At 54.9% G+C, this 25096-nt stretch overlaps 1 protein-coding gene across 4 annotated transcripts in view; it reads left to right on the top strand.

Annotated features, from left to right (window-relative positions):
• The window catches only part of Unc13a (unc-13 homolog A), a 48031-nt gene that overhangs the window by 13692 nt on the left and 9243 nt on the right, over nucleotides 1-25096 (top strand). Inside the window, exons 10-37 of one of the 4 annotated variants that reach the window (XM_075987081.1) lie at nucleotides 1067-1585; nucleotides 1741-1849; nucleotides 2961-3007; nucleotides 3479-3557; nucleotides 3693-3698; nucleotides 3951-4022; nucleotides 4132-4351; nucleotides 5300-5527; nucleotides 5995-6136; nucleotides 6262-6431; nucleotides 6521-6636; nucleotides 7505-7668; nucleotides 8134-8284; nucleotides 8894-8962; nucleotides 9171-9260; nucleotides 11785-11919; nucleotides 12887-13020; nucleotides 16097-16182; nucleotides 16297-16423; nucleotides 17010-17106; nucleotides 17334-17477; nucleotides 19105-19188; nucleotides 19983-20060; nucleotides 20201-20289; nucleotides 20618-20770; nucleotides 22498-22621; nucleotides 22963-22968; nucleotides 24315-24353. In XM_075987081.1, the coding sequence (XP_075843196.1) occupies nucleotides 1067-1585; nucleotides 1741-1849; nucleotides 2961-3007; nucleotides 3479-3557; nucleotides 3693-3698; nucleotides 3951-4022; nucleotides 4132-4351; nucleotides 5300-5527; nucleotides 5995-6136; nucleotides 6262-6431; nucleotides 6521-6636; nucleotides 7505-7668; nucleotides 8134-8284; nucleotides 8894-8962; nucleotides 9171-9260; nucleotides 11785-11919; nucleotides 12887-13020; nucleotides 16097-16182; nucleotides 16297-16423; nucleotides 17010-17106; nucleotides 17334-17477; nucleotides 19105-19188; nucleotides 19983-20060; nucleotides 20201-20289; nucleotides 20618-20770; nucleotides 22498-22621; nucleotides 22963-22968; nucleotides 24315-24353 (3478 nt within the window). The remainder of the gene's footprint in view (nucleotides 1-1066; nucleotides 1586-1740; nucleotides 1850-2960; nucleotides 3008-3478; nucleotides 3558-3692; nucleotides 3699-3950; nucleotides 4023-4131; nucleotides 4352-5299; nucleotides 5528-5994; nucleotides 6137-6261; nucleotides 6432-6520; nucleotides 6637-7504; nucleotides 7669-8133; nucleotides 8285-8893; nucleotides 8963-9170; nucleotides 9261-11784; nucleotides 11920-12886; nucleotides 13021-16096; nucleotides 16183-16296; nucleotides 16424-17009; nucleotides 17107-17333; nucleotides 17478-19104; nucleotides 19189-19982; nucleotides 20061-20200; nucleotides 20290-20617; nucleotides 20771-22497; nucleotides 22622-22962; nucleotides 22969-24314; nucleotides 24354-25096) is intronic. The other 3 variants (XM_075987084.1, XM_075987083.1, XM_075987085.1) reach the window with 3 other exon arrangements.

Genomic DNA, 25096 nt, shown 5'->3' with positions numbered 1-25096 from the left:
TTCCACCCAGGCCACGCTGCCTGGTATGGTCAGTGCTTGCTGGTGCAGGTGCAGGAAAGGACTGGGTCCTGCCGTGGGGTCAGGGACATTGGGGAGGGCTTTCTGGAGGACAGCTGGAGTCTCCCTTAAAGGCCAAGTAAAGTTTCCGCCAGGGACAAAGAGCAGTGTGACTGGGGGCTGCCAGGTGCAGAAAGACCCTGGGTGAATGGGCGGAGACGAGGGCCCAAGGATGAAATGAATCCAGACTCAGATTAGGGGAGGCAGTGGGAAAAAAGCCTGGTGCCGCCAAGTCCACCCTTAGTGCAAGCAGGGGGAGCAAGCCTGAGGTGGACTCCAGCTGGGGACGGGTCCCCCCTCCCTGTACCCCTCCCTGCAGGGCAGTTTGGAACCTCACCACTAAGGAGAGTGTGCTATATTCCTTGGTTGACATCCCATCTATCTAGTCTCCAGCCCCGGATGTGTAGCTAACACATCTAAATGACAAATAAGGGTTTCAGGGGTTCCCATATTACAACGCCACTCCTGAGGATAGCAGGTTTGTTGAATGACTGAATGAGTGTTAGAATGAGTGTTCAGTGGTTGCCATAAGCAGGGACAGGTTATGTCTGGGAGGATCTAGGGCAAACATTAGGAGCTTATAATGGAAGACTGGACATGGCCAGAGAGTCCGGGGCTTTGGGGAAGGGAGTGCACACTGAGGCTGGGCTGTAATAATGACTGAGTCTGTGCCAGGAGAGTAAGGGTCCGTATGTCGTAGTCAAGCCAGCAGCACACGTGCCAAGCAGGGGCACACATACACTCACTAGGTGCTTAATACACACTAAACACATGTGTGGGTCAAAGAAGAGGTCTGTGTTCCTGAAGCAGAAAAGAATGAGCCCACAGTAGGTGTTCAGTCCATGATGAGTGGTCCGTGTTCCAGCAGCAAGCACACCAATGTCAGTGCTGACCACAGAGCTGCTGTGGGGCCCACAGACCTTGAGCGGGAGTGTGTTGAACACACCCTGGGTGAACGGTGTGTGCACAGGGTTGGCGATGTGGCCGAGGTCTGATCGCTTTTCCACAGCCCCACAGGCAGCAGCCGCTATGCCTCCTCCGGGGAGCTGAGCCAGGGCAGTTCTCAGCTGAGTGAGGACTTCGACCCCGATGAGCACAGCCTACAAGGCTCGGAGCTGGATGATGAAAGGGACCGCGATTCTTATCACTCCTGCCACAGCTCCGTGAGCTACCACAAGGACTCGCCCCACTGGGACCAGGGTGAGGAGGATTTGGAAGATGAGGAGCTGCCTGAGGAGGAGGAGGAGGAGGAAGAAGAAGAAGAAGAGGAGGAGGAGTTAGAGGAGGAGGAGGAGGTGCCCGATGACCTGGCTAGCTATGCCCAGCAGGAAGACCCTACTGTGACTGAACCCAAAGAGTTCAAGCGCATCAGCTTCCCACCGTCTGCACCTCAGAAGGAGGATAAGGTCCCGGCTGTGCCCACAGAAGCCCCTGATGTCGCCAAGGGCGTCCCCAAGCCGGCCACCCCTGAAGAGATGGCAGCAGCAGAACACACACAGGAAGCCGAGGCCCTCAAGGTTGAAGAGAGGTATCTGGAGGTCTGAGGTACAGGGCACTCACCAGGCCAGGATGCAGAGGGCTCTGTGGGCCCTGAAGGGCTGCCCAGTGGGTGGGCAGAGTGTGAACAGGAGGTCAGGGTTCCTTAGAGCCATTCTGAGCCTCTGTCTGCCTTCCCTGGCTTAGTTTCAGGTCTCGAGAGGATGAGGAGGGCCAGGAAGGGCAAGATGCCATGTCCAGGGCCAAATCTAACTGGCTGCGAGCTTTCAACAAGGTGCGGATGCAGCTGCAGGAGGTAAGTGACAGGCGCAGCCCATGCATCACCTGTCCACGTCTGCCATGGAGGCCACGCCCACCAAGACCCTCATCACCACACACTAGCGTGACTGTGCTCAATGATATCATGCCCACCACCACCACACCCTGCTTGACAGCAGACTTTTGGGAAGGTCACTGCCTGGACTCTCCCGGGCCTGGCCCTGTTCTGACCCCCTGGCTCCACACCCATCGAAACTGGGCTGGAGCATCAGGAAGCCAGATGTTTAGATCATCCTATGTCATAGTACAGATATTCCAAACCAGGTTTCTTCTCCATTTAAGAAGAGAATGTAGCCGGGCCGTCGTGGCACACTCCTTTAATCCCAGCACTTGGGAGGCAGAGGCAGGCGGATCTCTGTGAGTTTGAGGCCAGCCTGGTCTACAAGAGCTAGTTCCAGGATAGTTAGGGCTATTACACAGAGAAACCCTGTCTCGAAAAATGTGTGTGTGTGTGTGTGTGTGTGTGTGTGTGTGTGAGAGAGAGAGAGAGAGAGAGAGAGAGAGAGTGTAAAAAATAGAGCTGGAGAAATGGCTCAGCAGTTAAGAGCACTGAGTGCAGAGGACCTGGGTACGAGTCTCAGCACCACGTGGAAGCTCATATCTGTCTATGGCTCTGGTTATAAGGGACCCAACGTCCTCTTCTGGCCTCTGTGGACACTAGACACACATGTGGTACACAGACAGATGCAGACAAGACATCCATGCACACAAAAGTAAACATAATTTAAAAAAGATTAGAGATGTTTAGCTGGATGTGATGGCATAGGACTGTCATTGCAGCATTTGAGAGGCTGAGGCAGGGGGATTGCAGTTCAAGGTCAGTGGGAGCTACCTAGTAAAACCTGGTCAAAAAATAAAATAAAAAAGAGCCCAACGAGACTCTATGGGAAAATGATGTCACAAGTTCAGGGCTGACAGATGATGTTTGATTGACAGGTGCTCTGTGTCTTGCAGCCTGCTTTACAGACTTGAGCCCGGAAAGCCTGGGGGTACAGAGGAGGTGCAGGACTGGCTTTCCTGACTCCTCACCCACGTGGGAGTAGAGGGGCGACCCCACTGACCACTGCGTCTGTCTGTCTTTCCTGCAGGCACGAGGAGAAGGAGAGATGTCCAAGTCCCTGTGGTTCAAAGGCGGGTGAGTAGGGAGAGCATCCTGAATATGGGGAAATTTTTCTTTCTTTGGTTTTGGTTTTTGCAAGACAAGGTTTCTCTGTGTAACAGCGCTGGATGTCCTTGAACTCACTCTGTAGACCAGGCTGGCCTCAAACTTAGAGACCCACCTGCCTCAGCCTGCCGGGTGCTGGGATTAAAGACGTGTCACTACACCTAGCAACTATTATTATTTGAATGGGGTCTCGCTGTGCCTAGGCAGTCCTCCCGCCTCAGCCTTTTGAGTTACTGCCTGTTTAATCCTGTAAGGGTTGCCAGTCTATGCCAACCTACCCATAAGAGAACCGGCAGCCCAAACAATCACCCCCTAGGTGTGGGTTGAAGTGCTTCTTCATTTGCCAGGCAGCTGAACTCTCAGCGCAGGAGAAGGTCAAGGGTCCTGCCTGCCCTTCCCAGCAACGGGCCTGGGTGCTCACTCTCCCTGTGTGTCTTGCAGCCCAGGAGGTGGCCTCATTATCATTGACAGTATGCCGGACATCCGGAAACGGAAGCCCATTCCCCTAGTGAGCGATCTGGTGAGCAGTGGGACCGTTGTGAGCAGTGTGCGACCTGTACAACTGCCTGTGGGTGGCCCTGAGGCCAGGGACTGCCCAGGCAGGCCTCGGGACTAATGTAGCCTGATTTCCATCCCCATGCTTCCGGGACCCCAGGCTATGGTGAGTGATGGTGAGGGGGGGGGTCTCTCCCCAGACAGCGTCCCTCCCTCCCCCGCACCGTGTGAGTCCCAGGTGTTCTCATGCTCCAGCTGAGAGTTTTGCTCAGTGCTTGGCTGGTGTCTCCCAAGTCCCGCATTCTGGGTGTGTGAAGTTCACTTCCCAGGATTCCCTCTGACACCTGCCCCGTCATGCGACCTCGCTTGTGCCACCCGCATTGCATTCACACGCTCACTGGTGATCTTCCCGCCACAGTCACTGGTCCAGTCACGGAAGGCAGGCATCACCTCCGCCTTGGCTTCCAGCACGTTGAACAACGAGGAGCTGGTGAGTTGGGGGTGGGATGGGCCCTAGGTGTGCCCCTGTGGCGATAGAGGAGCAGGGCGTGGGACTGGCGTGGGACACCCTAGCCCCACGCGGCCCTCGTTCCCTGCAGAAAAACCACGTTTACAAGAAGACCCTACAAGCCTTAATCTACCCCATCTCCTGCACCACGCCGCACAACTTCGAGGTGTGGACGGCCACCACGCCCACCTACTGCTACGAGTGCGAGGGGCTGCTGTGGGGCATCGCGCGGCAGGGCATGCGCTGCACCGAGTGTGGCGTTAAGTGCCATGAGAAGTGCCAGGATCTGCTCAACGCCGACTGCCTGCAGCGTGAGGGGCGGGGCCACGTGGGGAGGGTGGGCGGGGCCCCAGAGGAGAGAGAAGGGCCAGGCCTGGTGTGAGCTGAGGGGGAATGGATAGGCTGCAGCGGGCGAATCGTGGGCGTGGCAAGGCCAGGCAGTTTAGAGTCCAGCAGACTGAGAAACAGTGGGCGTGGTTTGGTGGGCAGAACTTAAGCTTAGGAGAGGGGCTCCGAGGGCTTTTGTGAAGCGATTCTCAACCTGTGGGTTACGACCCTTTCTGGTGGTCGCGTATCTATATCAGATATTTATATTACGACTCATAACAGCAACAAACTAATTTTATGGTTGGGGTCACCACAACATGAGAAACTATTAAAGGGTTTCGCAGCGTTAGGAAGGTTGAGCATAAGGCTGCAGGAGTGGAGAGGAGCTGAGGCGGTAGAGGGTGCTGGTCTGCGCAGGGGCTTTTGGGTGAGAAAGGCACATCTGCCCTACAACTGTGTCTTAGGGGTGAGGGAATTGAAGGCTGGTCAGCAAAGTGTGCACGATCTGACAGGCGGGGCGGTGAGAGGAAGGCTGTGCGTGAGTGTGCTCAGGCGGTGATGGATCTGTGACAGTAGAGGGAGAGAGCGCGGCTTGGGTAGGGTGTGGCTTGGAGGGGTGCATCGCAGAGGGGTGTGCCCTCAGTTGGCCTCAGACACGGGCAGAGACTTTGTGTGAGAGGTGTGGCTCACTGTGAGGTCAGGGCCCCGGACTCAGTGGATAGGGAATATAGAGTGTATCTCGGGGCGATGCCTTGGGCGAGGCTCAGAGGTGGGCGGAGACTCAAGGGAATTGGCTCTGGGATGGCAGGAGACTAGACGGTAAGTGGCCAAGTCAGAGTAGCCTCAGAGGGCGTAGTATAGCCAGAGGAGGGCCTGTGGGGGCTGACCTGGGTGGAGGGTTGGAGGCAGGTGCATCTGCGTCCCGTCCGCAGGGGCGGCGGAGAAGAGCTCCAAGCACGGTGCGGAAGACCGCACGCAGAACATCATCATGGTGCTGAAGGACCGCATGAAGATCCGCGAGCGCAACAAGCCCGAGATCTTCGAGCTGATCCAGGAGATCTTCGCCGTCACCAAGAGCGCCCACACACAGCAGATGAAGGCTGTCAAGCAGAGCGTGCTGGACGGCACGTCCAAATGGTCCGCCAAAATCAGCATCACAGGTGCGCATGCGCAGACCCCCCCAGGTAACCAAGGGTTGCATGGAAGCAGAATACAGAGGGAAGGCTCCGGCTTGAGGACCTCAGGGAAGCGTCTTCTCATATTCATACGAAAGTGGCCCCACCCATGGCTCATAAATGGGTGGGTGGGTAGGGGTGCATGCTTGCCTATCAATGGATGAGAGGAAGAGGGGAGATAGATGGGTGAGCGGGTGGGTGAGTAAGTTGATGGTGGGTGGGTGATGGAGAGAAGGCTGGGTAGCTGCAGAACTGAACGTGCGGATGAATGACAGGAGAGAGGGACGGGTGGGTTGATAGGTGCACACATCAGCTTGCGGGTCTGTGGCAACTCTCTAGCAAGACTAGCTGGGCTGTCTCTGTGGCTGGCCCGTGCATAGGCCTCCTGGGCATGTGCTAGTGACTTCTTGGCAAGTTCCCCTCTTGAAAGCACATTGTGCCGTGTCTTCCAGTGGTGTGTGCCCAGGGTTTGCAGGCCAAGGACAAGACAGGATCCAGTGATCCCTATGTCACTGTCCAGGTTGGGAAGACCAAGAAAAGGACAAAAACCATCTATGGGAACCTCAACCCGGTGTGGGAAGAGAATTTCCACTTGTGAGTGACTGGCTGGGTCCCCAGCTCCAAACTAGGCTGGCTTCTGGGCCAAGTCATAGGGGCCTCTGAAGCGGGACCCAGGGCACCTGCCTGAGGCCAGCCCTTCAATCTGACTCCCCACACAGTGAGTGCCACAACTCCTCTGACCGGATCAAAGTGCGCGTCTGGGATGAAGACGATGACATCAAGTCCCGCGTGAAGCAGAGGTTTAAGAGGGAGTCGGATGACTTCCTAGGGCAGACGATCATCGAGGTGCGGACACTCAGTGGCGAGATGGACGTGTGGTACAATCTGGGTGAGTGAGGGCAGGCTCAGGGGAGCTCGACAGCCGGGGCTGCAGACCAGGTTTCCCTGGAACCTCCTCATGTCCCTCACCACCCACAGACAAGAGAACAGACAAGTCGGCCGTGTCAGGGGCCATTCGGCTTCACATCAGTGTGGAGATCAAAGGGGAGGAGAAGGTGGCACCCTACCATGTCCAGTACACCTGTCTGCATGAGGTAAGCCCCCATCCTCCAGTGCCAAGAGACAGACAGTTGGCTCCTTCATCACCATGCCTGCCACCCTTCCTCCCAGACACACTGTGCCTCACAGGGGTCCCTTCACCTGAGACTCTCCTATGTGAGCACCAAGCCCCACCCAGGGATCCCTACCTGGCCTCCTGGGCGACTCTCACAGCTGCACTCCTAGCAGGCCCCAGAGATGAGCTCTCCCCTGTCCCCAGGTGGGGCTGCTCAATAAGTGCTGCGTAATGATTGGAACGAAGATCAGTGGACTTGGGGATGATTGGGGTGTGGCTGAGGATGTGGTGGATTCGAATAGGTAGATGGGGTGGAGTTGGATGATCTTAGAAAGAAGGCGGGTGTTTGGGAGGACTTGGAGTAGCTGGGATGCATGGAAAAGTGGATGATGGTGGAGAGAGATTGGGGTGGGCGGGCAGATGGGTGGGTGGGTGGATGGGTGGATGGATGGGTGGGTGGGTGAGTGAGTGGGTGGGTGGATGGGTGGGTGGGTGGGTGGGTGGATGGGTGGGTGGGTGAGTAGATGGATGGGTGGGTGGGTGGATGGATGGATGGGTGGATGGGTGGATAGGTGGGTGGGTGGATGAGTGGATGGGTGGGTGGATAGGTGGGTGGGTGGGTAGATGGATGGGTGGGTGGGTGGGTGAGTGGATGGATGGGTGGGTTGATAGGTGGGGTATGGATGGATGGATGAGCATGGGTGTGTGGGTAGATGGGTGTAAATGTGAAACCTGGTGATGAGGAGGAGGATGGTGCCAGCACATGGTTGAGTGACTGGAAGGATGGGTTAAGTGAATTTGTCCTCTGGGCTCCTCCTCATTCCTGGTATCCTGTGTCTCTGATGCAGAACCTGTTCCACTTTGTGACGGATGTGCAGAACAATGGTGTGGTGAAGATCCCTGACGCCAAAGGTGACGATGCCTGGAAAGTTTACTATGATGAGACGGCCCAGGAGATCGTGGACGAGTTTGCCATGCGCTATGGCGTGGAGTCCATCTACCAAGCCATGACGTGAGGGCACAGTGGGTGGGTGGGTGTCTGGGGCGACACTGGAGATCTGGGGAGGGGAGTGTCTCGTGTCTCTGGCAGTTATCAAGATGCCTCTATTGGAAGGTGTGGCCAGGGAGTTGGAGAGAGGTAGAGAGATATGGTGCCCCAGGCAAACCGATGGAGAAGGGCCAGGAAATGGCCCATTCCTGAGGCATCAGCTCTTGGGACTGAAAGAGAAGGATCAGGAACTCAGGGTCATTCATGGCTACGAGTTTTAATCCAGCCTGGAATATATGAGACCCTGTCTCAAAAGTTAAATTAAAAAACATGGAAGAAAGGGCACAGATATTACCTGGACTCTAAGGGCAGAGCCAGGCCAAGGGGAAGCTGTGGGAAGAGGAGCTGACCCCCAGGTGGTGTCTTGGAGTTCTAGGGACCCCACAGTCTTGGTTCCCAGACTCAGTGCATCCCGCTTTCACCTGCCAGCCACTTTGCCTGCCTCTCCTCCAAGTACATGTGCCCTGGGGTACCCGCTGTCATGAGCACCCTGCTTGCCAACATCAATGCCTACTACGCACACACTACCGCCTCCACCAACGTGTCTGCCTCCGACCGCTTCGCCGCCTCCAACTTTGGGGTCAGTCTCAGGGGCAGGGCTGGATACAATTCCTGTGTGCCTCTGCCCCGTGCTTATCTGCCTTAGAACCTCAGTGTGCTTGGCTGTGAGGATGGAATCAGACGTTGGGAGCGGGCAGAGTGCTTGTGTGTGGTGGGACAGTGGGAAGAGTGCCGGTAGCTCAGTGCTTGCCTAGGATAGATGAGGCTCTGGTCTCCATCCCCAGCACCAGGCAAAGCGAGCATGGTGACATACCTGTTTGTCATCCCAGCTCTCAGGAGGCTGAGGCAGGAGATTTCCAAGTCCAATTCAGCCTGGGGCACAGGGACTCTGTGCCAAAAAACTAGAAAGAGGGGCTGGAGAAATGATTCAGCAGTTAAGAGCACTGGCTGCTCTTCTAGAGGCACTAGTTCAGCACCCACATGGTGACTCACAACAAATATGATGGGAGCTGATGCCCTCTTCTGCCATGCAGGCAAACATGCAGATAGAGCACTCATATACAAAATGAATCTTTAAAGAACAACCTAGAAGAAATGGGGTTTGGCTGGGTGGTGATGCACTCAGATTCTCAACCAATGTTCAGTGAGACCCCCAGCCCCACCTCCACCCTCCTTCATCTTCACTTAGAAAGAGCGCTTCGTGAAGCTTCTGGATCAGCTACACAACTCCCTGAGGATCGACCTGTCCATGTACCGGGTGAGAGGCTCTTGTGCCCAAGTCTTCCACCCCTGAAACTTGTGTCCCTGGGAGGCAGTCACCCAGAGCAGAGGGCCTGGGGACCTAGTGCAGCCTGCACAAGCTCCTGTGTCCCTATGTGGACATCCCTGACCCAGTGTGCTGACACTGGGGGCTGTCACCGTGTCCCACTGTCTCTTGTCTCTCATCACACACCTGATGCCAACAGAACAACTTTCCAGCCAGCAGCCCCGAGCGGCTGCAGGACCTCAAGTCCACGGTGGACCTCCTCACCAGCATCACGTTCTTCCGGATGAAGGTGGGTGTCCCGCAGGCAGGCCCTGCCTGTCCTCACACAGCCTTGTGAAGAATCCTAGTGGTCTGTGCAGCTCTGGAGCTGCAAAGATTTATCCTGACCTCTCGGGAAGTCAAGCTATACTTAGAGCCACAATAGGACAGTTCTGGAGGCTGGGGCCACAATAGGACAGCTCAGCCCTGGAGGGAAAGGTGTCCTGACTTGTCCGGAAGCCAGATTACCTGAAGTTGGGGTGCGGTGGGGAATGGTGTCCCCACAGAATATAGCAATCCTGCTCCGCTGCTGGAGAGCGGCTACACAGCTGAGTTCTCTGTTCGCTTTAGAGAACGTCCTAGCCGAGCTATCGCTTCTTCAGCCTAAGATGTTACTTCTTTTGCTAACACTCTGCTAAAGGGGAAGCCCCTGCAGAAATGTAGCAACCTTTCCAGGCTCCAGTGAAAAGTTGTTACTTTTCCTGCTCAGCCTTGCTCAACCCTAAGGGAGCGTCCCCAAAGGTTCTTCTGTTCAGTTCTGCTCAGCCTTGCCTGGCCCCTAAGGGAGCATCTCAGCAAGGTTTCCTAGTGAATGAAGACTGGGAGTCCGGGAGAGCCGCTGCCTCTGCCAGGGTGGTCAAACACAACCTCCTACTGAACAGGCAGAGGGACTTATATAGGGCTTCTTAGGGTGGAGTTTTCCCAGGAAGAAGAGGCATTGATTAGGTTTCTTGTTCAGGGATTGTTTAGTTTAGTTGGTCAGGGGCAGAAATGGCTCTGATTTTAGGGCCAAACTGTGTTTCTTTCACTGATCCCGTTTAGCCTGTTGTCTCTAATCTTAGGGCCAGGGCACATTTCTTTCACTGGCTCTAATTCTAGGGACAAAGTGTGTGTCTTTTTTTTTTTGTTGTTTGTTTGTTTGTTTTGTTTTTCGAGACAGGGTTTCGCTGTAGTTTTAGAGCCTGACATGGAACTAGCTCTTGTAGACCAGGCTGGCCTCGAACTCACAGAGATCCATCTGCCTCCCGAGTGCTGGGATTAAAGGCTTCAAAGTGTGTTTCTTTGGCACTGGTTTCAGACTCAGGACTAAAGTTCTGGGTTCAGGGATAAAGATGTTTCTTTCCCTGGCCCTTTTACCTACAGTTTGACTGTGGCCACTGCTACAATCTGCCCTTAAACACACAGTGGGGGCCAGCAGCATGGTGAGTGGACGCTGGCCACCAAGGCTGAGGACGTGAGTTCAGTTTCCTGGGTCCACAGGTGGAGGGTGAGAACTGACTCTCACAGGTTGTCCTCTGACCTGCACATGTATGTGCACACACCACACATACACACACACCACACCATAAACAGACCACACACACCACACACACATATACACACCACACACACCACAAACACACTACACACATATACACACCACACACACCATAAACACACTACACACACATATACACACCACACACACCATAAACACACTACACACACATATACACACACACACCACACACACACACACCACACACACCATAAACACACTACACACATATACACACTACACACACCATAAACACACTACACACACATATACACACCACACACACCATAAACACACTACACACACATATACACATCACACACACCATAAACACACTACACACACATATACACACCACACACACCATAAACACACTACACACACATATACACACCACACACACCACACACACACCACACACACCATAAACACACTACACACATATATACACACCACACACACCACACACACACCACACACACCATAAACACACTACACACACATATACACACCACACACACCACACACACACCACACACACCATAAACACACTACACACATATATACACACCACACACACCACACACACACCACACACACCATAAACACACTACACACACATATACACACCACACACACCATAAACACACTACACACACATATACACACCACACACACCACACACACACCATATATACACACTACACACACATATATACACCACATATACCATAAACACACACACTACACACATATACACACACCACATACACACCACACGCACATGACACACACCACGCATACCACACACACCACAAACACACATACTACACACATACCACACACACACACCACACACCACACACACCACATGCCACATGCACACGACACACACCACTCACACCACACACATACATACACACACCACACACACATACACGCTACACATACACATACAACACGCACACTACACACACCACACACACAACTCACCATACACACCACACACACACACCACACACACACACCACACATACACACACACCTTTAACCGCAGCACTCAGGAAGCAGAGACAGGGGATCTCTGGCAGGTGGAGGCCAGGGTGGTCTACAGATCAAGACAAATAAATCATAAACAGCTAGAACACTGTGGGAAAACCCACCAGGCAGTCAACACACAGCAACATCAGGGTGTCGCTGTCCTGGCTGTCCTCACCGGGCCTGCCTCTGCCTTCAGGTTCAGGAGCTGCAGAGCCCCCCACGTGCCAGCCAGGTGGTGAAGGACTGTGTGAAGGCCTGCCTCAACTCTACCTACGAGTACATCTTCAACAACTGCCACGAGCTGTATGGGCGCGAGTACCAGACAGACCCGGTGAGGCCTGCACGGGTCACCTGCTCGGGTGTCAGGGACCACAGTATTCTTAGGCCCTCGGGATTTTCTTCTGAGATTTGGGGTTAGGAGTCACATATCAGGACCATGGAGTGGTCTGAATAAGAAAAAACATGTTTGGTGCCCTCCAATTGAAGGCTTAGCACCTAGCACACAGTAGGCCCTCAAAAACGTGCTTGGTGAGTTTGGGTTAAAGCCTCAAGACTAGGAGAGTCTCCATTTGTGCAAGGTTCAGTGATCAGGGTCTGGAGAGATGGCTCAGTGGTTAAGAGCGCTCACTGCTCTTCCAGAGGACATAGCACCCACCCACCCAGCCCTTGCATCCACCTCCAGCTCTACTCCTGGTCCCCTTGGGCACCCTACTGCACACGTGCACATACAGACAAGCAGACATCCACATAAAATAAAATATCTTTAAAAGAAAAGAGAAACTTGAGGGCTGGTAAGAGGGCTCCGAGGATGTAGCCTGGTTGCCTGCGGTGTGTCCCTGGGGCCCACATGGTAGAAGCTGTCCTCTGACCTAGCATGCTGTAGGACACATGCCCACCCTGACACATACAAAAGTAAATAAGACATAAACAACAATGCTGACCGTCAGGCGTGGTGCTGCCTCCTCAGGCCCGGCCCTCAGGATGCTGAGACACGAGATGGACAGTTCCAGGCCAGCCTGGGCTACATCTCCAGCCTCTATCTCAGGAAAGAAAAGGAAACACCGGCTTAAGTTGAATTTCTTTTTAGTTTATTTGTTTGTTTGCAGTGAGGGTCCTATGTAGCCAGGTTGGCTTCGGCTGCAGTAGAGGATGACAGCCGCAGCCTCTAGGTCCAGCATGCACCAACTGGCCCACACTTATTGCTTGCTTTCTTTGCAGCCTGAGGCAGCAGTCTGCCCTGGTCTCCCTGGCTCCCGCCCACACCAGCTTCTCAGCAGCGTCTCCTTTGCCCCTTTCAGGCCAAGAAGGGGGAGGTCCCCCCCGAGGAGCAGGGCCCCAGCATCAAGAACCTGGACTTCTGGTCCAAGCTGATCACACTCATCGTGTCCATCATCGAGGAGGATAAGAATTCCTACACGCCATGCCTCAACCAGTGAGCACAAGCTGAGGCCCTTCAGCAGTGTGTGACTGGGTCCTTGGTCCCAGAGTGACACTGGTCCCATTCTGACAGCTCAAAATGTGTGTGTGTGTGTGTGTGTGTGTGTGTGTGTGTGTGTGTGTGTGTGTAAGAGAGAGAGGGGGGGGCATATGGCTTTCTTTTTACTTTTTTTTAAGCACAGGACTTTCTTTTTATTTGAAATGACTTACTTATTTTTATTTTATGTGCATTGGTGTTTTGGCTGGCTGTATATCAGTGTGAGAGTGTTAGATTCCCTGGAACTGTTATTACCAACAGTTGTGAGCTCCACGTGGGAATTGAACTCAGGTCCTCTGGAAGAGCAGTCAGTGCTCTTAACCGCTGAGCCATCTCTCCAGCCCCCTTCTGGCCTCACACTCACTGTGTAGCCCAGGTTGACCCCCGCCTGGGTCTCCTGAGAAGAAGGAGGACAGGCCTGAGATGCAGGTCCTATGGAATTTAGCGTCTGATCACACAAACTTAACTGTATATGTGTTTACAGATGGGGTGTGAACTTCAACATTTTTTTTAGTGAAAATTTTATTTGGGGCACTGGTAGCACACACCATAAATCCCAGCCTTTGGGAGGCAGAGGCAGCCTCTGGGAGTTCAAGGCCAGCCCGGTCTACAGAGATAGTTCTAGGACAGCCTGGACTGTTATACAATGAAACCCTGTCTCAAAAAAGCAAAAATATTTTCTTAAATTTTACTTTATTTTAACAAATATTGCCCTTTCATATATTTGGGTGTTATGCCTGCGTGTTTGTGCCTGGTGTCTGTGGAGGCCAGAAGAGGGCGTTAGATCTCAGGAACTGGAGTTAGAGATGATTGTGAGCTACTGGGGGTGGTGGGACTTGAACCTGGGTCCTGTGTGTATGTGTATCATAGTCACAGGGCATTGTGGGAGTCGGTTCTCTCCCTCCACCATGAGGACTCTGGGGACTGAACCCAGGTCTTCGGCTTAGTGACAAGTCCCTTTACCACGGAGCTGTCCCACTGGCCTAGAAATGAGTTTTGATTTAGAATGCTGTGGCTACATGCCCAGCAAACACATGTGGCCCAGCTGTCCATGAGGCTAGCAGGAGGATCTGGGTTCGAGTTTAAGGGTGGCCTTGGCAACGTGGAGGGACCATAAACAACAGACAAATCACACACAGTTTTACACACGCAGTGTGCACAGTGTTGTGTGCCGAGCAACTGTGTGGGAATGTGGGCACCGCATGGAGTGGCGTGGCCTATGTGAGATACTTATCAAATAGCTAAAGGAGGTATCAAGTCTGTTTCTTCCAAACTGAGCACTGGAGTGGGGTGGGGAAAGGGTGGATGGGCAGGTGAGTGGGGGTGGGAATGATGGGCAGGTGAGTGGGGTGGGAATGATGGGCAGGTGAGTGGGGGTGGGAATGATGGGCAGGTGAGTGGGGTGGGTAGGTGAGTGGGGTGGGAATGATGGGCAGGTGAGTGGGGTGGGAATGATGGGCAGGTGAGTGGGGTGGGAATGATGGGCAGGTGAGTGGGGTGGGAATGATGGGTAGGTGAGTGGGGTGGGAATGATGGGCAGGTGAGTGGGGTGGGTAGGTGAGTGGGGTGGGAATGATGGGCAGGTGAGTGGGGTGGGTAGGTGAGTGGGGTGGGAATGATGGGCAGGTGAGTGGGGTGGGTAGGTGAGTGGGGTGGGAATGATGGGTAGGTGAGTGGGGTGGGAATGATGGGCAGGTGAGTGGGGTGGGAATGATGGGCAGGTGAGTGGGGTGGGAATGATGGGCAGGTGAGTGGGGTGGGAATGATGGGCAGGTGAGTGGGGTGGGAATGATGGGTAGGTGAGTGGGGTGGGAATGATGGGCAGGTGAGTGGGGTGGGAATGATGGGTAGGTGAGTGGGGTGGGTAGGTGAGTGGGGTGGGAATGATGGGCAGGTGAGTGGGGTGGGTAGGTGAGTGGGGTGGGAATGATGGGTAGGTGAGTGGGGTGGGAATGATGGGTAGGTGAGTGGGGTGGGAATGATGGGTAGGTGAGTGGGGTGGGTAGGTGAGTGGGGTGGGAATGATGGGTAGGTGAGTGGGGTGGGTAGGTGAGTGGGGTGGGAATGATGGGTAGGTGAGTGGGGTGGGAATGATGGGCAGGTGAGTGGGGTGGGAATGATGGGCAGGTGAGTGGGGTGGGAATGATGGGCAGGTGAGTGGGGTGGGAATGATGGGCAGGTGAGTGGGGTGGGAATGATGGGTAGGTGAGTGGGGTGGGAATGATGGGCAGGTGAGTGGGGTGGGAATGATGGGCAGGTGAGTGGGGTGGGAATGATGGGCAGGTGAGTGGGGTGGGAATGATGGGCAGGTGAGTGGGGTGGGAATGATGGGCAGGTGAGTGGGGTGGGAATGATGGGCAGGTGAGTGGGGTGGGAATGATGGGCAGGTGAGTGGGGTGGGAATGATGGGCAGGTGAGTGGGGTGGGAATGATGGGCAGGTGAGTGGGGTGGGAATGATGGGCAGGTGAGTGGGGTGGGTAGGTGAGTGGGGTGGGAATGATGGGTAGGTGAGTGGGGTGGGAATGATGGGTAGGTGAGTGGGGTGGGTAGGTGAGTGGGGTGGGAATGATGGGTAGGTGAGTGGGGTGGGAATGATGGGTAGGTGAGTGGGGTGGGAATGATGGGTAGGTGAGTGGGGTGGGTAGGTGAGTGGGGTGGGAATGATGGGCAGGTGAGTGGGGTGGGTAGGTGAGTGGGGTGGGCAGGTGAGTGGGGTGGGAATGATGGGCAGGTGAGTGGGGTGGGAATGATGGGCAGGTGAGTGGGGTGGGAATGATGGGTAGGTGAGTGGGGTGGGAATGATGGGCAGGTGAGTGGGGTGGGAATGATGGGTAGGTGAGTGGGGTGGGAATGATGGGCAGGTGAGTGGGTAGGTGGATGAATCGTGAGCAGATAGATGGCTGACCCAATGGGTAGCTGAGCAGTATGAGTGAGAGGCAGGCAGATGCTTTGGTGAGCTGAGACCCTCTGACCTGCAGCAGGAAGTCCAAGTGTTCCCTACCAGTTAGCTCAGGTTTCTCTGCCCTTTCCCAGGTTTCCGCAGGAACTGAATGTGGGAAAGATCAGCGCCGAGGTGATGTGGAGCCTGTTTGCTCAAGACATGAAGTACGCCATGGAGGGTGAGTCCGTGGGCCCAGGCTGGACCCTGGAGCCCGGCTGGAGCCCGGCTGGAGCCCCGGCTGGAGCGCGGCTGGAGCCCCGGGCCTCCGGGCTGAGTCTCTGTCCCCCCGCAGAACACGACAAGCACAGGCTATGCAAGAGCGCAGACTATATGAACCTGCACTTCAAGGTCAAGTGGCTGTACAATGAGTACGTGACCGAACTGCCCGCCTTCAAAGACCGCGTGCCCGAGTACCCCGCGTAAGTGCCTAGGAGGGCCGGACCCCAGCTCCCTGTTTCTCAGGACAGTGAACCTGACACCCACTGCATGGGGTGGTTCACGGATGGGGAAGAAGGAAGCCGCCATATTGAAACAAGCCGTGACTGAAATGTTTTTACTCTACAGAGGCTGAAAACTCCCTCTTCCCTCCTTCCCCTCCCCCTCCCCCTCTTCACTCCTTCCCCTCCCCCTCCCCCCTCTTCACTCCTTCCCCTCTCCCTCTTCCCTCCTTCCCCTCCCCCTCCCCCTCTTCACTCCTTCCCCTCTTCCTCTCCCCCTCTTCCCTCCTCTTTCCCATCTTCCTCCCCCTTCAGAGCCATCCTTACATACATAGTAAGGTACAATTTAAGGGTAGCTTGGGCTATTTAAATAACTGTATTAAAAAAACTTTAACCAAACTGAAATTACTGAAACCCAGTGTGGGTGGGAGTGGAAGCTGGGGACAGAATCCAGGGATTAAAGCCTGAACCTCATTACCACTTCAGAAGCAGGATCGGCAGCCAGCGGGTGGGGGAGGGCTGGCCATAGAGTCCTGAGGGGTGTCCCAGCAGATCTGTTCTCTACCAGGTGGTTCGAACCCTTCGTCATCCAATGGTTAGACGAGAATGAGGAGGTGTCCCGGGATTTCCTACATGGTGCGCTGGAGCGAGACAAGAAGGACGGGGTAAGGAGGCACTGACTGGGTGGTGGCCCGCGGTTGATGGTGTCCACTGTCCATGTCTTGCTTGTGGGTGCCCTCCTCCGCGCATCCTCCAGCCAAGGCCTCCACCGTCCTGGGGCCCAGACCGCCCCGGAGTTGATGCGGTGGTCCAGCCTGTCCCCTTCCTGCCCTCCCGGGGCCCACACTGCCCCGGAGCGGATGCTGTGGTCCAGCCTGTCCCCTTCCTGCAGTTCCAGCAGACATCGGAGCATGCCCTGTTCTCTTGCTCCGTGGTGGACGTCTTCTCCCAGCTTAACCAGAGCTTCGAGATCATCAAAAAGCTGGAGTGTCCTGACCCCCAGATCGTGGGCCACTACATGAGGCGCTTCGCTAAGGTGCGCAGGATCGGTGGCGTTGCCGGTAGGGGCGGGGCTGGGGTGATGTGGAGGTGAGCCTTGTCTAAAGTTAGGTTGCTCTCAGGGCTGTGGGAGAGGGAGACTGGCGCTGATAAGGAAGTTGAGGGGCGGGGCCAGTTTTGCAGGAAAGCTTGATCCAGTGTATACAGGGCTCCAGAGTCATCCCCAGCACCACAAAAAAGGAAAAACTAGGCAGGTGACAGAAGTAAACTGATAACTCTAGGGGAAACACACAATCGAGGAGGAATGCTGTGGGGCTCAGTGAGTGAAGGTGCCTGCCACTAAGCGGAGCACCGGAGTCCTACCCCACCCATCCCTCGGGTAGAGGGACTGGCTTCTACAAGTCTGTCCTACACAGGCACATGATTACACACATGCTCTCTGTCTGTCTGTCTGTCTGTCTGTCTGTCTGTCTGTCTCTCTCTCTCTCTCTCACACACACACACGCACACGCGCACGCGCACACACACACACCTATGTTGGGGAGGTGAGAATTGAGAGGCTGGGCGTACAGCTCAGTGGTGGAGAACTTGGATAGTGTGTGTGAGGCCCAGGGCTCTAATTCCCAGCACTACACAAAGAAAAGTTAAATAAAACAAAACAAAAATAAGCTAATGCAAAAAAAAAAAACCAAAACAAAAAAAAAAAAAAACAAAGCAATCATCAACCCAAGGAAATCAGAAAGTTGGGGAGGTGAGTGTTCCATTTCGGGCTAATGGACTTGGGCTGCAGGCCAGGTTCTGAGTTGCTGTGGGGATCTCCAATGTCAGAGCCCCCATATGCAGAGCTGGCTTTGGATGACTTTGACTGGATGGTCACTTAGCTGGGGATTAAAGGCTGGTGTCTGGATTCCACGTGGGATCAGGTCACGCTGGTGATCAGGAGATTAATACCTCGGTTGGTTCCTTCGAAGCCGAGCAGAGCTCATGGACGGTGGTGGAGCCTGTATTTAATACAGACCAGGGCAGCAGGTCAGGAGTTTGAGGCCAACCTCAGTCACGCAGCCAGACCTCATCTCAAAAACAAAAAACAAGCCGGGCGGTGGTGGCGCACGCCTTTAATCCAGAGGCAGAGGCAGGCGGATCTCTGTGAGTTCGAGATCAGCCTGGTCTACAGAGCTAGTTCCAGGACAGGCTCTAAAACCACAGAGAAACCCTGTCTCGAAAAACCAACCCCGGGCTGGAGAGATGGCTCAGTGGTTAAGAGCATTGCCTGCTCTTCCAAAGGTCAGGAGTTCAATTCCCAGCAACCACATGGTGGCTCACAACCATCTGTAATGAGGTCTGCTGCCCTCTTCTGGTCTGCAGACATACACACAGACAGACTATTGTATACTGTATACATAATAAATAAATAAGTATTTAAAAAAAAAAAGAAAAGAAAAACCAACCCCCCCCCCCCCAAAAAAAACCAAACAAATAAACAAGCAAACAAACATAAACAAACACCCAGGAGTTATTGCAGAGCAAACAAGCCCCTGGGGGAGGGGCTGTCCTCTGACATGCTGTGCCGCACCAAGTCACCACGTCTGCAGTAGATGTTGTTGGTGCCTGGTGACCCGGGTTCACCAGACCACAGCCCCTCTCACCCGTGTCTGTGTCCTCAGACTATCAGCAACGTGCTTCTGCAGTACGCCGACATCGTCTCCAAGGACTTCGCCTCCTACTGTTCCAAGGAGAAAGAGAAAGTGGTGACCGGGGACTCCTGCCCCATCCTGCCCTGCCCCAGCCCTCCTCACCCCACTCAGCTTCCCTTAGGGTCCAAGGGTCCCTTCCTACCCCAAGATATGACACAAGGTTTAGGGCACCAAATTCTGCTGAGGGACATAGACAAGTGTGCTTGAGTATGTTTGTGTGAACCTGCACAGTCTGTCTGGGCCTGATAGTGTGCGGTTTGGTGGTGGTGATTTGGTGGTTGGTAGTGTGCAGTTTGGTGGTGGTGATTTGGTGGTTGGATTTTTAAGACAAGCTCTCAAAATGGAGTCCAGGCTGGATTTGAGCTTCCCACATACCCCAGGTTAGCCTCAGTCTTGCTATATAGGCCAAGGTGGCCTCCAATTCACTGTGTAGCCCAGGTTGGCCCGGTCCTCTGTCCCCACCTTCTAAGAGCTGGGGTGCCAACTGTGTCCCTCTGTTCCCAACTGTCTAGCTGTGCTGAGGACTGGGTCGTGAATGGCTCATGTCTGTGTGTGAGCCTGTGAGTCTGGGGGAGTCCCGTGTGTGCCCGTGAGGGTGAGGACATGCTCCCCCATGTGTCGCTGAGTGTTTTTAGTGGAGCCGTTAGGGTGTAGATCAGCAGAGGCAGGAGGACCCTGAGGACTTCCCACTCCTCTGTGGTACCCACGCCCGGCATGTGTGATGCTTTTGTAGCCTCCCCGATCTGACCCAAGGGACCATACCCCAGCTCATGCATGTCCAGGGACCCCAGTTCCCTGATCCCCAGGAGGTGGTGGGGAGTCGCCAGCCTGATTCTCACTCTTCCCAGCCCTGCATCCTCATGAACAACACGCAGCAGCTGCGGGTCCAACTGGAGAAGATGTTTGAGGCGATGGGTGGGAAGGAGGTGAGTGATGGGGTGGGCTAGGACTGAGATCCTGGACAGCAGGCTTGGCTGCCTGTGCCTCAGTTTCCTTCCCAGCCCCTCAGACAACTTCCCAGGGGCATGAGAAAGCAGGGATGCGTTAAGGCTCTTGCTCCCCTCAGCTGGACGCCGAGGCCAGTGGCACCCTGAAGGACCTGCAGGTGAAACTCAACAGCGTCCTGGATGAGCTCAGCCACGTGTTCGCCACCAGGTGAGGGGCATCTCTGGGGTGGGGACCCGTGAGCAGGGACGACCCGAGCCTTGGGTGTCTTGTACTCATTTCATACCAGGGACAGAGTTAAGGCTCAGTCAGGGGGAATTGGGAGCTCAGATCCGGCTTTCTCACAGCCTGGCTGTGAGGCTTGGGTGAGTTGCTTACCAGTTTGGCCATAGTGGACAGCAGTGATGACATCACCAGCAGCTGGATGTCCACGTACAGGCATCTCGGGCGGGACAATGTTATTGTGTGCCTTCACTCTGGTGCTGGGGACAGGGACCCAGGCCAGAGCCAGGTCGAGACCTCTCCACTGTGCCCACAGCTTCCAGCCACACATAGAGGAGTGTGTCAAACAGATGGGTGACATCCTGAGCCAGGTAAAAGGCACAGGCAACGTGCCCGCCAGTGCCTGCAGCAGTGTGGCCCAGGATGCTGACAACGTACTGCAGCCAATTATGGACCTGCTGGACAGCAAGTGAGGATGGGGCCAGGAGGGCTGGGGGGACAGACGTGTGTATCTGTGAATAGCAAAGGCCTGTTGCCACTCCCGTGGCTGGCACAAGATTGATGACATGAGGCAAGGCAGGCTGGCACAGAATACTTACCAGGGCTGGGAAGGAGAGATGCTTAAAAATACAGTGGACAGGTCCTTGTGTGTGAGGGACGGTGATAGGTGTGTGTGTGTGTGTGTGTGTGTGTGACGGTGAGAGCTGTGTGTGTGTGTGTGTGTGTGTGTGTGAGGGACGGTGAGAGCTGTGTGTGTGTGTGTGTGTGTGTGTGAGGGACGGTGAGAGCTGTGTGTGTGTGTGTGTGTGTGTGAGGGACGGTGAGAGCTGTGTGTGTGTGTGTGTGTGTGTGTGAGGGACGGTGAGAGCTGTGTGTGTGTGTGTGTGTGTGTGTGTGTGTGTGTGTGAGGGACGGTGAGAGCTGTGTGTGTGTGTGTGTGTGTGTGTGTGTGTGTGTGAGGGACGGTGATAGGTGTGTGTGTGTGTGTGTGAGTGATGGTGAGAGCTGTGTGTGTGTGTGTGTGTGAGGGACGGTGAGAGCTGTGTGTGTGTGTGTGTGTGTGTGTGTGTGTGTGTGAGGGACGGTGAGAGCTGTGTGTGTGTGTGTGAGGGATAGTGAGAGGTGTGTGTGTGAGGGACGGTGAGAGGTGTGTGTGTGTGTGTGAGGGACGGTGAGAGATGGGTGTGTGTGTGTGTGTGAGGGACAGTGGGAGGGGTGTGTGTGTGTGTGTGAGGGACGGTGAGAGGTGTGTGTGTGTGTGTGTGTGTGTGTGAGGGACGGTGAGAGGTGTGTGTGTGTGTGTGTGTGTGTGAGGGACGGTGAGAGCTGTGTGTGTGTGTGTGTGTGTGTGTGAGTGATGGTGAGAGGTGTGTGTGTGTGTGTGTGTGAGGGACAGTGGGAGGGGTGTGTGTGTGTGTGTGTGTGTGTGTGAGGGACGGTGAGAGGTGTGTGTGTGTGTGTGTGAGGGACGGTGAGAGGTGTGTGTGTGTGTGTGTGTGAGGGACGGTGGGAGGGGTGTGTGTGTGTGTGTGTGTGAGGGACAGTGGGAGGGGTGTGTGTGTGTGTGTGTGAGGGACGGTGAGAGGTGTGTGTGTGTGTGTGTGTGTGTGTGAGGGACGGTGAGAGGTGTGTGTGTGTGTGTGTGTGAGGGACGGTGGGAGGGGTGTGTGTGTGTGTGTGTGTGTGAGGGACGGTGAGAGGTGTGTGTGTGTGTATGTGTGTGTGTGTGAGGGATGGTGAGAGGTGTGTGTGTGTGTGTGAGGGACGGTGAGAGGTGTGTGTGTGGAGCACTGACAGTTGGGTGAACTGTGGATAGTGTTGGTGGATTTGGGGCTGTGATAGGTAGATTCCCTGGGAACTGTGTGCTGGCCACTGCCCCCTTCCTCCAGCCCACTAGTCATGTCATGAATTGTCTGGCTTCGCTCTGCTCACTTGCCCTCTTGCCCATCCTGTCTCTGTCCTGTGTTCTCTCATCTCCCATCTCCCAGTGTTCTTCCATATTTTGCAACCTGGTGTGTCTTCCTTGAACACTCCGTAGCCACCCCCTTCACCCGGACGTCCAGGCTTTTTTCCCAGACCCCTTCTGTCTCCTTTCCCCCCACATACACCATGCATGGTCCCCCTGCCAGGTGGTGCCTGTGTGTGGAGGGAAGGGGCCTGGGTGGTCCTTCTCACTGACCCCAGCCTCACCCCCAGCCTCACCCTGTTTGCCAAAATCTGCGAGAAGACGGTTCTGAAGCGCGTGCTGAAGGAGCTGTGGAAGCTGGTGATGAACACCATGGAGAAGACCATCGTTCTGCCTCCGCTCACAGACCAGACGGTGAGGCCCGCGCCCCGGACAGTGCACCTCCGGGGGGGGGGGGCGAGGATAATGACACCAGGGATCAGCAGGGTCACTCACTCAGGTGTGTCTTCCAGGAGTGAAGATAAGGTGAAGGGCCCAGGGCTGGTGACAGGATGCCCCTAGGTGGGCTTACAGGGGGAGGAGGGTGGAGAGGCCTCAGCCAGTTGCCTGTAGCTGGGAGCTGAGGACCCTCTGGGCAGGGCCAGGGCTGGGGGGTGTCAGTGCCTCAGTGTCCTCCCAACCACACTGGGCCCTCCCAGGGCCACTCACAGTGACTTATTCCCCTCTCCCCACCCTGCCCCCATTCCGGCTGGCAGATGATTGTAAGTAGAGAGCCGTTTGTCCATCTGTCTGTTCATCGTCGTCGGTCTTTCGCTGTGTGTCTGGACTGGGGCTACCCCCACCCTTCCAGTGCCCCCTCCTCCCCTCATCCTGACTTTGTATCTGTGTGCTGGGGGGGTGGGCATTGAGAGGGGTGGGGCTGGGAGACCACGCCCCCCCAGACTCAAAGCAGGGCTACATCCACATTGTCAGCCCACTCTGTCATGTCCAACCCTGTCCCTGTCCCTTAGATGGAAGCCACCCAGTCTCGGAAGCAGACAGAGGCAGGGGTGGGGTCTTCCCTTCTGCATGCAGTGTGCCCTCATGACTCCCCTAGTGCACACACTAGTGCTCACACCTGCACACCGGGAGGACCAGCTGGAGATGCAGCTGTCAGGCAGTCCAGGTGTCACTGTTTTGCCCAGACCATGGCCTGGGAAGTGGATCTTCTTACCAGGATTCCGAGCTGTCAGAGTGGCAGGGAGGGATGGAGGCCTCCAAATGCTCCCCAGTGACCTGTGCACCTCAGAAAACCCATCTTCCACGTCCTTTGTGGGTCAGGCTAGGCCACTGTGACGTTTTACTTTGTCCCAAGCTCACCTTGCCAGTGGGCACGACTTGGGTCTCTGTAGCCACCTCGTAGCATCACGCCAGTGCCCAGGTTACAGTTGTAGAAAGAGTGTAAAGGAATACCTGATACTGATGGCGTGTGGCAGATCACCTTCACGACAACCCTCTGAGGGAGGAGGTCTCAATCCAATCAATTTGATGAGGAAAACCAAGGCTGGGAGAGAGGCCACCTGGCTCAGGCCACAAGCATGTGCCAGAGATTTCTCGGATTCGGATCTGTCTCAGTGTGGAGTGGGGTGCTTCTGCTAACCTGGGATCCAGTGGGCTCCTTTGTACACCAAATGTAAATGGCTTATATTTAACAGTGGCTTTTACCTTGGGCTTTCTCTGGTTCTGGCTCTCTTTTCTCCTGCTCCTCTTTCTCTCCCCTCCCCTCCCTTCCTTCATCTCTGTCCCCACTTCCCCTTCTTTCTCTCCCTTCTCTTCCCTGCTTCTCATCCTCCTCCACCTTCCTCCCTCTTTTTTTCTTCCCTCTTTCCTCTTCCTTGTTTTCTGGCTTCCTCTTCCCCCTTCCTATTTAGTCCTCTCCTCCTCCCTTCCTTCTCCCTCAGGATCATATACCTTCTCTTCTTATTCCTCCCCTTCTTCCCCTCTCTTAAGAGTGAGCTCCCATAGGTCCCCAGCTTTCCCCAATCCCTAGCCAGTGCAGCCCCCAGTCCCCACATGGGTGAGTGTGATGTGCCTGGGTCCTGACCTTGCTGTGACATTGTCTCTGCAGGGCACCCTCTTGAGAAAACATGGCAAGGGCCTAGAAAAGGTAATGAGGGCCTTGGCTTGCCGGGGTCCCGGGTGTCCGGGTGAGAGTGCTCCTGCCGTTCATTCATGCAAAGGTCAGCTGAGGCCACGGTGGGAAGTGGCTCTTGATCTCGTCCTTAGGGACTGAGCTCAGATCATTCCCCAGAGTCAGGGATGTGTGTACCCAACTCCAGGCTCAGGTTCTTGTTGCTTTAATGGATGTTTACTGTACAGAGGTGGGGCTGTGGGCAGCTGCTTGATTCTGCACTCATACGGGATACGCCAGGCCTCTGTGCACTAAACGGGTGTTTGTGTTATGGCTGAGCATAGGGCATTCCCAGGCAGTTTTCTAGGGGCGCTGTACCCATGTAGCATCCATGTGGGGTGAGAGATGTGTGGATCTGAATGTGATCATGCAAAACATGTGTGTTCTGGCCTGTGAGCCTCCTATACATGGGATTTAATGATTCTTGATGAGTGTGAGTATCTGCAGAAGCTGTTTGCAGATCTAGAAAGTGTTGGTGTGTGCATGCAAGTGCTTGACTCTGTGTGTGTGTGTGCGAGCATGTGTGCCTGTGTGCATGTGTGTGTGAGCAAATGTGTGTGTGTGCATGTGTGCCTGTGTGCTTGTGTATGTGAGCCAGTGCGTGTGTCTCTATGTATGCATGCATGTTTTTGACTGTGTGCGCGCGCTGTGTGAGCATATGTGTCTGTGTGTGCACCTTCAAACATGTATGTGTGAGTATATATGTGTCATGTGTCTGT

The sequence above is a fragment of the Microtus pennsylvanicus genome, chromosome 9 (genome assembly GCF_037038515.1).
Source record: "Microtus pennsylvanicus isolate mMicPen1 chromosome 9, mMicPen1.hap1, whole genome shotgun sequence".
Lineage (NCBI taxonomy): Eukaryota > Metazoa > Chordata > Mammalia > Rodentia > Cricetidae > Microtus > Microtus pennsylvanicus.
Note: the sequence above shows the minus strand (reverse complement) of the source record. Positions and strands in the feature narration are given on the sequence as shown.